The sequence below is a fragment of the Sphaeramia orbicularis genome, chromosome 14, assembly GCF_902148855.1.
Source record: "Sphaeramia orbicularis chromosome 14, fSphaOr1.1, whole genome shotgun sequence".
NCBI classification, from domain to species: Eukaryota; Metazoa; Chordata; class Actinopteri; order Kurtiformes; family Apogonidae; genus Sphaeramia; species Sphaeramia orbicularis.
The window spans coordinates 25168551-25182575 of NC_043970.1; the positions used below are offsets into that span (position 1 = coordinate 25168551).

General features: G+C 38.1%; 1 protein-coding gene across 1 annotated transcript; it reads right to left on the bottom strand.

Moving 5' to 3' along the window:
- Positions 1-3136: 3136 nt before the first annotated feature.
- On the bottom strand, positions 3137-12864 carry nufip2 (nuclear FMR1 interacting protein 2). The gene is made up of 4 exons (XM_030153262.1): positions 12619-12864; positions 9000-10688; positions 8787-8819; positions 3137-7723 (listed from the first exon to the last, which is right to left on the bottom strand). The coding sequence occupies exons 1-4, from the start codon at positions 12764-12766 to the stop codon at positions 7671-7673; spliced, it is 1923 nt and encodes a 640-aa protein (XP_030009122.1). The 5' UTR covers positions 12767-12864; the 3' UTR covers positions 3137-7670.
- Positions 12865-14025: the final 1161 nt, after the last annotated feature.

The window sequence follows — 14025 nt, forward strand, 5'->3', positions numbered from 1 at the left end:
TCAAGTGATTCACCAGTAAAACCCATGTAGTTGTACTGGTTTTACATTCAGTTAATGATATATTTGTTGAAAAAGTCACATTTTCTTCATTTTTTGTATCCGTTTTGGTCAAATAATCTCTAAATTTACTTTAATCTTTATGAACACCTACCTGATCTGTGAATTAAATGTAGGAAAAACCTGATTTTCACCAAAAAATCCAAAATGCAGAGGAAAATGTTATAATAAATTGCGATAAATCAGTTAATTTACATTCAGTTAATGGTATATTTGTTGAAAAAGTCTATTTTCTTCATTTTTTGTATCTGTTTTGGTCTAATAATCTCTAAATTTACTTTAAGCTTTTATGAACACCTACCTGATCTGTGAATTAAATGTAGGAAAAACCTGATTGTCACTGAAAAATGCAAAATGCAGAGGAAAATATTATAATAAATAGCGATAAATCAGTTAATAAAGGTTAATATGGAGAGAAATTTATTTGGAGGTTATCACAAAAATAGTCACAGGTGTTTAAGGGTTAACAGGTAACAGTAAGTGATAAATATATATGTTGTTTTGCTGCATTACACCTGCATGTCATCATCTGTATGGCATTGGACTGAACTGATGTGCAACCTTTGGTCCACAAGGGGGCGTGTTTGGTCAACATTGGGAGGTTCATCTGTGTTGATGACTGCCCTGAGGCCTTTTGATCAAGCTGAGCTCATTAGGACACATGCCTCCCTCTAACAGCTCCTGCGAGCACAGTGACAGTGAACGCATCATCTTCAAACATATGCTGTCGGAGATGAATCGACGTGAAGATTCAAATGTCTGCTCCTCTTACTGATGCCATTTGGACATGACGCCTGTTCGCTGGCTGAAGCTGTAGACCTCTTACCTCCTGTGATTAAAAATAAAACTCAATCCAGTAGTGGTCATGTGTTTTTTTGTTTTGGTTTTTTTTCTCTTTCTCTGTTTTCTTTATTTCTTTTTTTTTTTTTTTTATTAATCTCTTAATAGTTGGTGGGAAGGGATAATGGTTAATTATGGTTCATTCACAGAAGCCAATCTGGGTTAGATTAACCCATAAATACCCAAACATTTTCCCCGATCTATCTATCTATCTATCTATCTATCTATCTATCTATCTATCTATCTATCTATCTATCTATCTATCTATCTATCTATCTATCTATCTATCTATCTATCTATCTATCTATCTATCTATCTATCTATCTATTGTGTAAAATACAGTTTTTTGTCTTTTCATGGTCATCAGATATGACCCATTTGGATGTTCAGAGGCTCCACAGTTACCGTGGAAACACTGTCATCTTCTACAACATTGATTCACCAGTAAAACCCATGGAGTTGGATAAATGGAAGTGGATGGAGACACTTGGTTTATGTTCAGTTAATGATACGTTTTCCTGAAAAAGTCGTTTATTCTTCAGTTTTTTCTGTTTTTGATATAATAACCCTCAATTTTCATCTGAGCTTTTATGAACATCTACATGATTACAAAACGAAATATAGGAAAATACCTGATGTTCAGTGAAAAAACACAAAATACAGAGGATAATGTCATAATAAATGGTGATAAATCTCTTAAGAAAAGGTTAAATATAGAGAAAAATTAATTTGGGAACTGACACAAAAGTACCACTAGGTCTTTATGGGTTAAAGCTGTTGCTGTTCTCAATGCACATTGCGTGAGACAACTTCCTACTACCTTTCAACAAGAGGAAACATATTTGTCAGATATTGCTGTGTGTGTACAAAATATCCAATAAAAAGATTTTATATATATATATATATATATATATATATATATATATATATATATATATATATACACACATATATAAAAACTCCAGAGTGCAGATCAGCTGCTGTGAATCAGGTCTGAGTCACTGAGATTTTGCTGAAGGTAATTTATTTGAGATTATCATGATTCAACACAGAAACACAATCTCAACACTGCTCTGACATTTGTCTTGAATGAGACACAATAAGTCTTTTTGTTTCAGTCTAATGGAGACGTAGTTTAATCCAACTTCATGCAGGATTTCCTCTTACTTTTGCTAAATATTGTATGTTAAATGATGTTAAACTGCAACGCTGGCCAAAATTAACTTTCGCAGCATTTAAAAAAGTGTGTTTTATTAATAATTATGCATAATATTAAATTAAATCACAGAATACAGTATGATTTTGTAATAGTAAAGTTGATTTACACCATGTTCAATGCCATTACTGTTTGCTGATATTGTTAATGGTTTGGTCATAAATAAAGATTAAACAAAACACCAATATTTATTCAAAGCTGCAAAGAAGAATGAACACAACTGTACTGAGAGAAAATGTGCTGTATTTTAAATTTCAGAGTAAAACTATCGACTACATCAATAAATAAAATCTTTCCTTATAATACCTGAAAAACTTTAACAGCTTATAAACTTGTAAAACTGAACAGGTAAAAAATAATGATGAAAAAGTCTTCAATCTAATGCGACACCAGAAATAAGACACAACACACCAAACTCTTCATGAAAATTTGACATTTTAATGGAAACTAAAATTGTGAACACTGGAGGTTTTCTTTAATTCGATCTATTACATTGTTTGGAATTTGAGGGTTATTATCATGCTTAAAAAAAAAAAAAAAAAAACAGAAACAAAACAAAACAAAAATACATTTTAACGTGACACTTATGTTAAATTCAACAAAAATTAAATAAATCAGACTCTGCTCACTTAAAAACTGAAAATGCCGACCTGTAAGACATTGAAGAAAGAAATGCTATTGCCTCATATTTTTAGGGGGCAAGAGGTTTAATAGTGAAAAAAGAGCAGACTGAAGACAAATGCATCGATAAGAAAACCAGCCATTTGAGATGACACAAAAAAAAAAAACATAGGAAAACAAATATGACTCGGCACAAAGTTTCATCTCTTTTTTTTTATGACTGTTAGTACAGAATCCTGTAAAGACACATGTTGCCCTTGTTCACTTTACTTGTCATGTGTAGAACTGGAAACACTGTACCTCTCAGGAGTCCTTGAATAAAAAAAAAAAACAACAAAAACAAAAAAAAAAAAAAAACAGAAAAAAAGACATTTCCACAAGAGGCAAGGACAGTTCCTTTTCAAAGGAGGGACAGTTTTTTAAGTTGAGCACAAACACCAAAGTCCAGCATTTCCCATTACAGACGATTGATTACTGGTTGAAGAAGCAGCACTTTCGGTATTTGTTTAACTCTAGTTTGTCTTTTAAGATTCCTCCTCCTCTCTCGCACCGTTCAACACGCTCAAAGTGACATTCAGCTGCTACAGTAGTGACTTCTGTTCACTTAAGAAAAACAAAGAAAAAAAAACAAACTCCTCCAAACCCAGCGAGATGTCAGGAAGCTGGTTATGACATCGTCAGCATCCCCCTGTCTGTGCATTTTGCCATTCAGGAGCTGAATTATCTGAGTAGTGTACCTTTGGCGAAAGCAGATCCAGAGTTGTTGAACTGTGCATTAAAACCTCACACCCCCTCACAACACGATCAACAACACTACAAATAAAAAATATATCGCGAGGAACTCTGGATGCAGTGTGTTTCAGACGTCCTCAATCACAACTAGGTGAAAAAAAAAATGCATTAAAGTAATTTGTATAAAATCTGCTGGAAAAAGTAACTTCAAATATATTATAACATTGGTGCTATTGGGGAAAAAATAAGTCTACATCAGCATAAATCAATGACTAATATCATCTACAACTCATCAAAAGTGAGACATCTCGATTCTCTGTTACCATTTATTTCTTTTAGTCTCATCCTATTTGTGCATCTACGGATAAATTAGGTTATAACTCCAAGAATAAACAAAAATAAAAACTTTGTTTTAAAACATGTTAAAATATTAATTTGTTAAATCACTTGATTACTGTATGTGCTACTTCAGACATTTACTCGACTGTGGACTGGCCTTGGGAGCGTACACCAGCCAGCAGTTGTCATCCGTCCCACTCCAAACTAATTTGGCTTTAGGTCACACAAGTCTGAACACAAGCCACGAACATTTTAAAACCTACAAATAAAAAAAAAAAAAAAAATCAACATGAAAAAAACAAAAGAAACAAAAAAAAAACTCAATGCTTTCAGCGGCATCCATGTCACTTAAAAGAAGCTGTAAGAAAACTTGAACAGCATTGTAAAGGTTAAAAAAAAAAAATGGCACGGATATATGCTGGAAGCAGATTTAAACAATCAAAATTGCTGTAAATGTACTTTTTTTTTTCCCACACAGGCACCTGAACATGAAACAACAAAAGGGAGCAGGGGAAGTGTGTGTGTGTGTGTGGGGGGGGTGAAATCTACCAGAAACTTGCATATAATAGGAAGAACTCGCTACGCACACACACCCACGAAACGAGGCCGAGCTCGTCACTCACAACTTGGAAGCCTGCATCAGCATCCTTGAGGTGATTGCACATGTCGAAGAAGGGGAGTGGAAACCGGGGGGGGGGGGGGGGGGGGGGGGTACAGACTCACAGATTCCAAATGATCAGCCTTTTCTCTCTTCACACAAAGCACACCTATCACTCAATAACTACCCCACCCCCACCCCTACCCCTCCACACCCTTAAGTAATTACTGATTTGCCATTTACTCTTAACTCTTCAAGATGCTGTTTTTGGTTTGCAGGCTACAACACTAACTCTTATATCTTCATATATAAATGCATATTCGACATCGCCTTTTTGCTGTTTTTAAGTGCTTCAGAAGATGAGTCTTGGGGCAGGGGGGGCGGTGGGCGATACTCTGATTTCCCTCTACCACGACCATCTTCTCAAAATACAAGAAAATAAAAAAAGGTATTCATTGTAAGACTACAGTAACATCACATACTATTGGTTTGTTTTCACCCTGTTTCACATCTAAAAGCCTACAGATGCATCACTGTCCACTGAAAATGCCTTCAGGCTGTCTTAACAACCACTTGGCATTTGCCATATGGGAACCTGATTATGTCACTTTGTCTGTGGATTATGGGTATTGGGGAAAAAAGTAATAAATGTGGGTTATGTGTAACTGTATGCCAGATTAAATGTCAATATCCACAAGTGCAGGAAAACGGCTAAATGCTAATGGGCAATATCTCTGCCACTACTTGCTTCCATGTCGACCAGATAGGATTGTTCCTATACTTATTCAGAGGGCAGCATCTGATGATACACTCATCCATCACATGCTGTACAATGGAAGCAAAAACAAAAGCATGTTAAATACCAGAGAGCTGACTGAGATTAGACGTGATCGTTAAATGTCAAGACAGCTTGTACAAAAAAAAAAAAAAAAACCACGGCTGCAGTTATGACTTTCCCCGTCTCTGCACACAAACACCAGCCTAATCAGGACACAGTGGGAAGAAACACGCTTCCGAACTCCGCTCCGATTTTGTCTACCCCGTATTAACATCACCAACGTTCAGTCACAATAAATCAACAGGTGGTTCACTGCGAACAAGCGGCAAAAAAACCAAAAAAAAAAAACAGAGGATTGCAATCAAGTTTATACATTTAGACAGAAAACAGCGCATGGAGCAATGTGCTTTAAGGGGAGACAAACAGGAAAACTCAGTTGTTTACAGTGAACAACAGTCCCAGTTTTCCTCTAAAGTAATTATTTGGTGTTTTTTCACAACATCATGGGACAATAATACGGCTCCAATTAACTATTTCCGAATTGAGAACATCAACATGACAGGGGCCATTTGGCAAAAATAAGAAAAGAATAAACAATATTTAACATAGTCATGGCTTTATCAACACTACCTGAGTTACATTTAATAATTCTGTATTATCAACTTTTTTTCTGAAAAGTAACAGCCCAGAGCCATTCTTTCAAGGAGTATTTCTTGTCAGTACATATAGATCTCTAGTAATTAAAAGATAAAAGCAATTAGTTTACATAAAGTGCTATTAATCCACACATTAACCAAATCATATCTGCTAGAGAAAAGAAACCCGGACAGTTTCTTTGTTATGTCCAATAAACTAATCCTGATTTGGAGAGTTATGAAAATGATGTTGAGGCTGGACAGTTTGCAGCTGACGAATTTAGACGCCATTAGATCTGAGAACACAAGCTCTTCTGCAAAAGTCACACTTTTTTGCAGGAGGGTTTGTTAGATGAGCTGAAAATACATCTAAAACTTTTCTGAACAAAGTATTGACTGCAGGTCACACCAGCATCTTGGGGTTGATTTTGTTTTGTTTACTTTGTTTTTGTTTTTTTTAAACCCATTTCATGTGTGGATCACACTCACTATGTTATTGCACACTGGTTTGCAAACGTAAAATGTTATCCACAGTATAACATTAAAACACAACTCATCTTCACATTTCAATACAGTTTGACAAAGTGGCTAGTCAGGGACCCTAGATTAGTATTGCGATTTTTTTTATGTTATGTTACTGTTATCTTTGTGTGGCAATGAACCGCGACCTTATTCATTTCCACCAGTAAACATGCAAGAAATACAATGCCATAAGACAGAAAAGTAAAGACCAACTGCTGAATCAGGAAGACAAAAAAAAAAATCCATGTTGTAAAACGCAACACTGTTTTTGACTAGAGGACTTTTTAAAAAAGAGAAATGCAGGCAAAAATAACATCCTGAGCCTTTCTGCTAACAAACAGAACTAAAAGCAGAGGCTGAAAGAACATCTCTCACTTAACATGTGTTTAGTCCTAAAATAAGGATTCATGTCTGAAGGTGTAGTCATCTGAAGATAAGATTAACCAGACCTCATAGTATTCTGCATGAAATGTGTGGAAAGCTTCAAGATTAAAAGGTTGGCTTTTAACGGACAAGTAGAACCTGGTTTTTAAGTCCTTAGCACATCTGTAACAAACAATAAAACAGGGTGGGGGTGGAGGGGGGGGCGTTGCTTTCCTTCAAACTGGGCACTTCTGTTCTGTACGTGTGCTCTGGGGTCATACTGCAGTGCAGATAACACTCATGTTTAGTCAGACAAAACAGTAGAAAAGAAAAAGCAAGGGTTTCATTTGTGGGCTCCGATTCCCTCTAAAGGTTTAAGACAAGGCGCTCCCTTCCTGGATGGGGGTCTTCCGCTGAACTTACAGTTTAATAGGACTCCAAAGATCAGTATTCCACAACTTCAAGGCATTCTTTTCTAAGTGTGTTCTCCTTTCGTTCACGATGAATTCAAGCCTGCACGACGGTGTGTATGTATAACGTCTAACATATCTACAATGAACTTGTGAATGCATGAAGAAAAAACAACTGAGGCATCCCATAGTCACACTGACGGCTGCCGCAGTTCAACAGGATAAAGGCTTGGGAGGTGCAGTCCATGACACCTTTTTGTTGAACATCGTCCCTAAAGAGCCATGACGCAAACTACTAACGTAGCTCAAAGTGTCCATCCAATGTACTGAAGAGGCACCGATCAGCTCCTTAAACGCATCCCTTGAGCGTGTGTTCGTGTTCGTCTGATGCCCCCAAGAAGTCTGTGACTCCACCCGAGACTCCAAGGAAAATCTGTCATGCTAAACTCTCAATTGTTTCACAGTTGTCACTTTAGCTATCCAACAGGATTGGTGATTTCCAAGGTAGATAACCGCAGCACCCAGAGGAGAAGCAGGTAAGTACTGTAGGCGTTCTACCTCACTGATCAGGTCCATCCTTGGTCTCATCATAAACCACTACTCTTTTTGGATCTGAAGCAGAGAGGACAAACAGGAGGCACATGGTTAGTTCTCACTGGATAACAGTACAACACACAAGTAGTACAATGACTTTAACTGGCAATAAGTGTTACATGAGTATCTTAAGTTCATCATTTTCCTCCGTCAGTGTAGAACAGAAAGGGTTTTTAGTTTCCTGTACATGAGCCAGAGGCAGGTATGAATGCAAACATGCAAGTGTTGAAACCATTCTTCAAATTGTAAATGCAAAATCATTTACATTTAACAGGCTTTTGAATATTTTATTAAAGGCAAAGGTCTGGCAGAACTACTTGTAGTTTGACAATCATTAACATTTGGTCCATATGGTCACATGAGGAGTTTATATTTCTGCTCGGCCATAAAGAGTACGATGGCGTTTTGACTTTAAAAACTTGTTTCATCTGTGCATCCTAAGATGGTCTCTTTCCTGCTATGTCAAACGGCATTAAAGCAACCTTTGTGCATACACTGACATTTGCCCAACCTGAATATAATTGTACTCACGCATGACCTGAAAGCCACGGTTCTACAGTTCATGACAAAAAAAAACAAAAAAACACAGGAACTGCAGAACATCACTGACCTCCATGTCTGTGCTGCAAAGTCAGTCTGTGGATCTACATGTGTAATCATTTGCATATGACCACATCAAAAGTTGCTATATAAATGTGTCAGAATAATAAAGATGCCTTACTGACAAACAGTAAAACTGAAACTGTACTTGAATTAACTAAAGATACTGACTGTGAGGCAAGTACACTGTGAAGTAGAAATATGTAAATGCAAAGAAACAAACAATGAAAACACTAAGGTGTTCTCAAACAAAAAGTGAAAACCTTTTTTCTTTTTATAGAGTTGCTGTTTTTGGATTAAGTTCAAAACACTCCTGGGCTTTTTTTTTTTTTTTTTTTTTTTAAACCATTTGTGCACAGCCGTATGCACTCAAAGAGGAACATGACAATCAGTGTCCTACAGCTGGAAATGTTCTAGTATTTTTTTTAAATTATACAATTATTTTGGATAGTGAGATAAAAAAAAGAACCATTTAGGTTACCTTGTTTTTGCAAGTTGAAAATGGATTCCATTTCTGGTGAAGGAAAATAAAAAGTTATGTTAAAAACTGTCAAAAGAGCAATCCTGACCTACAAATATATATGTAGGAGAGTTTAAAATAGACATTTTAAAGTCTTCTCTTATTTCTGTTCAATACATTAAATCTCTTAATACTGTAAACTTCACTTGATGTAAGTAGAATTGTAAAAGTTACCTTTAGTGTGATAAGTGACAGCAGCTTTTATGTCAAAGGAGCCCCAGCTACACCTCCGGCCAGTGTCTTTAGTGTGGGTCGGCTCTTTAGTCGAGCCAAACAGCAGAGTGGTCAGCTGGCCCGGGGCAGACTTAGCACCGTTGTCTTTACTCGGGGCCACAGCAGAACCTGCACTCTTGGCCTCCTCTTTTGTCTTTTCATGACCACAGGGCTGCACTTTGTTCTCCTCCTCACTCACACAAGCAGGAGAACAAGCATTAGACACGTCGCAGGGGGTGCGAGTCCTTTTCTCAGACTCTGGAGCCAACATGGCTGGATCTGAGACTGATGGGCTAGCATCAAAGGAGGGGTGAGCAGCCTTGCCTGCAGCAGCCTGGCACTCGCTTTGAGGTGCAACCACAGTATTCTTGTCCGCTGCAGGCACCTGTCCATTTCCTCCTTCCGGACCCAAGTTGGGCTCATTGATAAAGGAAAGCCCCCACTGATTCTGGAAGATGTCTCCTAAGGCTTTCTGATTTTTCTGAGCAGCCGGTGGGTCAAGGTGGCGAGCACTAGGGAGCACAGGTTGCATATTTAAAGGGTAAATTAAAAGAGTACACTTTCTAAGCTCAAATGCTTCTCCATCTACAGGACTACTTGTAGAGCTACAGTTACTTTCCAAAGGAGATGCTACATTCTCGCCACTTGGGATAGATTGGGCTGGTGGAATACTACTAGCAGCAGGAGCAAAGAAGGTACCCACTGATGGGCATCCGTTTCCATTTCCAGAAACAGGACCATTAGTAAAGCTAGCTGAGGTGATAGTTTTCATAGCAGACATAGGGACCTGTGACAGTCTAACAGGAGGAGGCAGTGTCTCTCCTCCACCTTGAGCTACCTTGTTGAGGTTCTCTTTTACTTTACTTGCATAACTGATCTTGGGAACAATTTTAGCACTGCTATTGTCCACAGGAAATACTGGAGGAGGCTTGAACAAAGTCCATGAGTCCTCTTTTGAAGGTGAGGAAAGTTTGGCTTTGTGCCTTTCCTCAGTCTTTTTACCAAAGGTGCCTACTGATTTGCCATCTGAATTTTTCCTCTGAGAATCACCCACTGAAGCGTCTGAGGACGCAGCCCGTCGAGCTGCTGACTGAGCTTCTACTTTATGGGTGGCTCGAAAGCCATCAAGTCTAGAAGTCACTCCCTTCTCAGTCGTCTCCAGATTAAAAGCCCCTGGCTCCTGTGTAGTGTTGCCCTTCTGCATGTCTTTCTCCTTCTCTCGGATCACATTATCAGTGTTCTTGACATTGTTACATCTGGCCTTGCGTTTCTTCGGAGTTGTATATCCACCTTCAGAGCCGCTGCCATCATTGTCTTTGCTAGAATAGCCATTTGTAATTAAGCTACAGTTTACAACACCATTTTGAAGCAAAACAGAGTCTTTTTTATCCAAAGGTTGATCATTGTGATGATTTAAATCCAGGGCTTTTTCCTTGTCATTTTTAAGGTCCATATTCTTCTTATGGTCCAAGCCTTTACTGCCCGCTTTTGGAACAGTCATGTACAGCTTTTGCGTTGACTTCTGCTTCACATTTGCATTATTTGTGTGTCTGTTACCATTGTTGTTGGTGGGATGTGACATACCAACAGTATCAGACTGATGTGGATTCTTCTCCCCGTCTTCGTCACTGACAATTACTTTTTTATTGCCTGGAAAGTAAAACACAATTAGTGTATGCGACATCGACAGAGCTACTAAAATTAGAGACTATGGGCAACTACAAAATTAACAGAATGTTACACATTTATGCCTTCTTCTGAATTTAACCATAAAATGAATCTAATAATTTTACATTACTTTTGAAGGAACAATGGCAAAAGGCTGCATGAAATTGGTATTTATAAAGAAGTTGATGCAATAATAAGCAACACAGGATTCAAAATCCACTAACTTAAAAAGACTACCTTGCTAATACCATGCCATTAAGACTTAAAACCTGCTTGCATGAACCGGTACCTGAGGTCGAGCTGAACAGATGCAACCAATTAGTGTCAGTTTCTCTGTTTTCCAATACGAAGATTAAATCTTAGGGTACTACAGAACATACAGAAAACCTTCGCAATACAATTGACAGTTATGACACAGAGGTCCTACATTAGCATATATTTCATATTCAAAATAGTAAGTGACATCTGGTACTTAATGTCATCTACTCTCTTCAAATACCATCAGGCTGAAGTTTCCTCTTCAAACCCCACATATGCACATGTCTGGAAAAAGAGACTGTTTTCATAGTGAAGGATTTAAAAAAATAATAATAATAATAATAATGTAGGTTTACAGCAACCACAGCTGGAAAGACAACTATGAGTCAGTTATTAATAACATTATAATTAGTAGTAGTAACAGCAGTAGTAGTAGTATTTAAACCAGGTTGTGGGAGATAAAGAAAAGTATGTGAAATAAGAACCCAGTACACATGGTCTGACTGTTCACATAATAAACTGCACTCTGGACCGTTGGCTAGTGAACTTTCTGGAGAACTGGAGATCATCTGACATCAAAGATACCCAGTTGCCAGGAGTAAAAGAAATAAATATGGACTGGCAGTGAACCATAAATAGGTGTATGCGTTGCACAGATGCATGGGAACTGCTGTGTCAACGTGGGTCTTCCCATTCAATGGCTTCTGCAGACAGCCTCATTCTATTTAGGCATTCAGGGGCACATGGTTAAAAGATTTGCCTCATTGCGCCGTTTTGTTACTGTTAAATCGATCAGCTGCTGCACAACATATCTGTATCTAACGGTCACTGCTCCGACCTGCTGCGTGGCTTCATGTTAACTCGTCAACATGCAACAGGCCTGTCAACTAGCTAGCATTAGCTAATGTCAACTAAGCAGCGGCTCGTTTGGTTTCAACACGCCCTGGCACCGACACTTGGCAATGCCACGACATCACAAGCTAACAGCAGCAACCTGAGAAACATGGAAACAGAATGAGTACAACTACATGCTAGTTTTAGACGCTGTCGTGGCTGTAGAATTTTTTTAAAAGTGGGGTTACTTTAGCATTAGCTCGCAGTGATGTTGTAACATGGCCGACAGGAAATGGCAGAACAGAACATTCCAGTGGAGCCGGCTCATTTTCCTAAACTGGACACAAGCATGCCGAAATGAATAAGACGAATTCATGACTGTTACTGAAGGCGAGTGGCCATGCACCGGCACAGGCTCATGCATTCAACACATCTGATGACAAAGAGAACAATCGGAACCTGAATTAAAAGCGTTTGCTTGAGGAAAATGGGTGGTGGAACCGGCGCACAAGGTCAATCCCCGATATGTCAAACCACCACCACCGACAACTGTCACGCAACGTCAGCCTGCTAACTAGCCAACTTAGTGGATGATTTCGTATTCGACAGCATCCGCATACCGCCCTAAACGGTTATCTACTCACCAATTATTGCATTTCTGTAATTATTCCTAGCACTACTATATAGTTTGAGGCTAGCGAGCTAAGCTTTCAATCACGTTGGAGTAAACGTTAATGCTAGTTAGCAACTGCTAGTAGGCTCGTTGACATTAGCTGAGTAAGGCTAGCCAGCGTTAGCTAACTTTTCCGGATGGCCCAACCTGTTTTCTTCGTCTGCGTTTCCTGATGCTGGCGCTGGAAGTGGGTCTGATCATGTTTTAAACCAGTTGTATGTTGAATAGAGTTTCTGTCCTCTCCGTGGTGGTGATATTGTCTGTCTTGTGCCCGATCTTTGGGCTGTTCCTCCATTGAAGTGTAGAATGTCGGACTTGTTCAGCCTGTATGTTAGCTCACTGGGTAAGTACAGAACAGTCCAATCACTACCAGTGTAAAACGGAAGCTATTTGAAGCCGCTGTAAACGTCAGCACTAAACGTCTAAAAATGGCACTATTTTGGGTGGTCACCGCTACTAAAGTCCATGTCGAGTGTTTTTGCAGAGTTATGCATAGAATAATCTGCAAGACTTTTCAGCCGCTGGCATTTTTAGGGATTACTTCAACCAAAATTAACGCAGAGGCGATATTAAAAAAAAACCTTTCAGGGTGGGCAACACCGGGGTGGGGTTCGTGTAATCATATGACCGGAGGCTCTGCCACGTCTCCAGGCAGTGGATACACTTTGGTTCAGGGACCAGAGCATACTTTCTCCTCTCCTAAAATGGAAAATCAACTTATTCCACATGCAATAGGAATAACCTTTAAAAGTCCCATCACTTGCAATAATTCACTCACAACATTTAAAAAGTAAAAAACAAGCAACTGCTGCAGTAGATTTTGCATCTTGGGTGTAACAAGTAACAAAATTAGAATTGAAATCAACATTTATTATCTTATAATATAAACCATGTTCAATCTATATTTACTACTTGTAATAACCATCTTATATAGGCTACTTACAGATGCATTAACTTCTGTATTAATGTTTACAGCTGTGTAATTTCACTGAGCTGCAAATAAAATGCCTCCAGAATAAAAACAGTGAAACGTTTTTCCAAGTTTGAGTCACTAATAAAGAAGATTTAAGTAAAAAATGCTGGTTGACAGTAGTTTCCAAGATACAGTCTAGGGTGCAAATGTGAAATTCTGAGATTTAACAAGAGAGTGTTTGTCTCAGGGCTAGATTCAAAACCTCATAATACATTCACTTTTCAAGCTGTTTCTAGTAGAATATTTATAAATCTATTGTATAAGCATACATAAACCAATATTTATGTAATAACATTGTATCATATACATTGAAAACATCAGCATTCCAGCACTACTGTCATTTGTTTTCCACTCATTAAAGTATGTAAAATTTAGTACATTTAATCTCTACGGCAGAACATTTGTTAAAAAGAAAATAGAATTGTAGACTAGTGAGTAGCACATGACTAAATAGCTGTCTCATAAAAATATAATCAGAAGATGAATGCAGCAAATTATATAGATTAGCACTGCATTTCATAACTAATGGTGTAAACTAGACTAAGTCATTATAGAATTAAACATCTCTGACTGCTATGCTT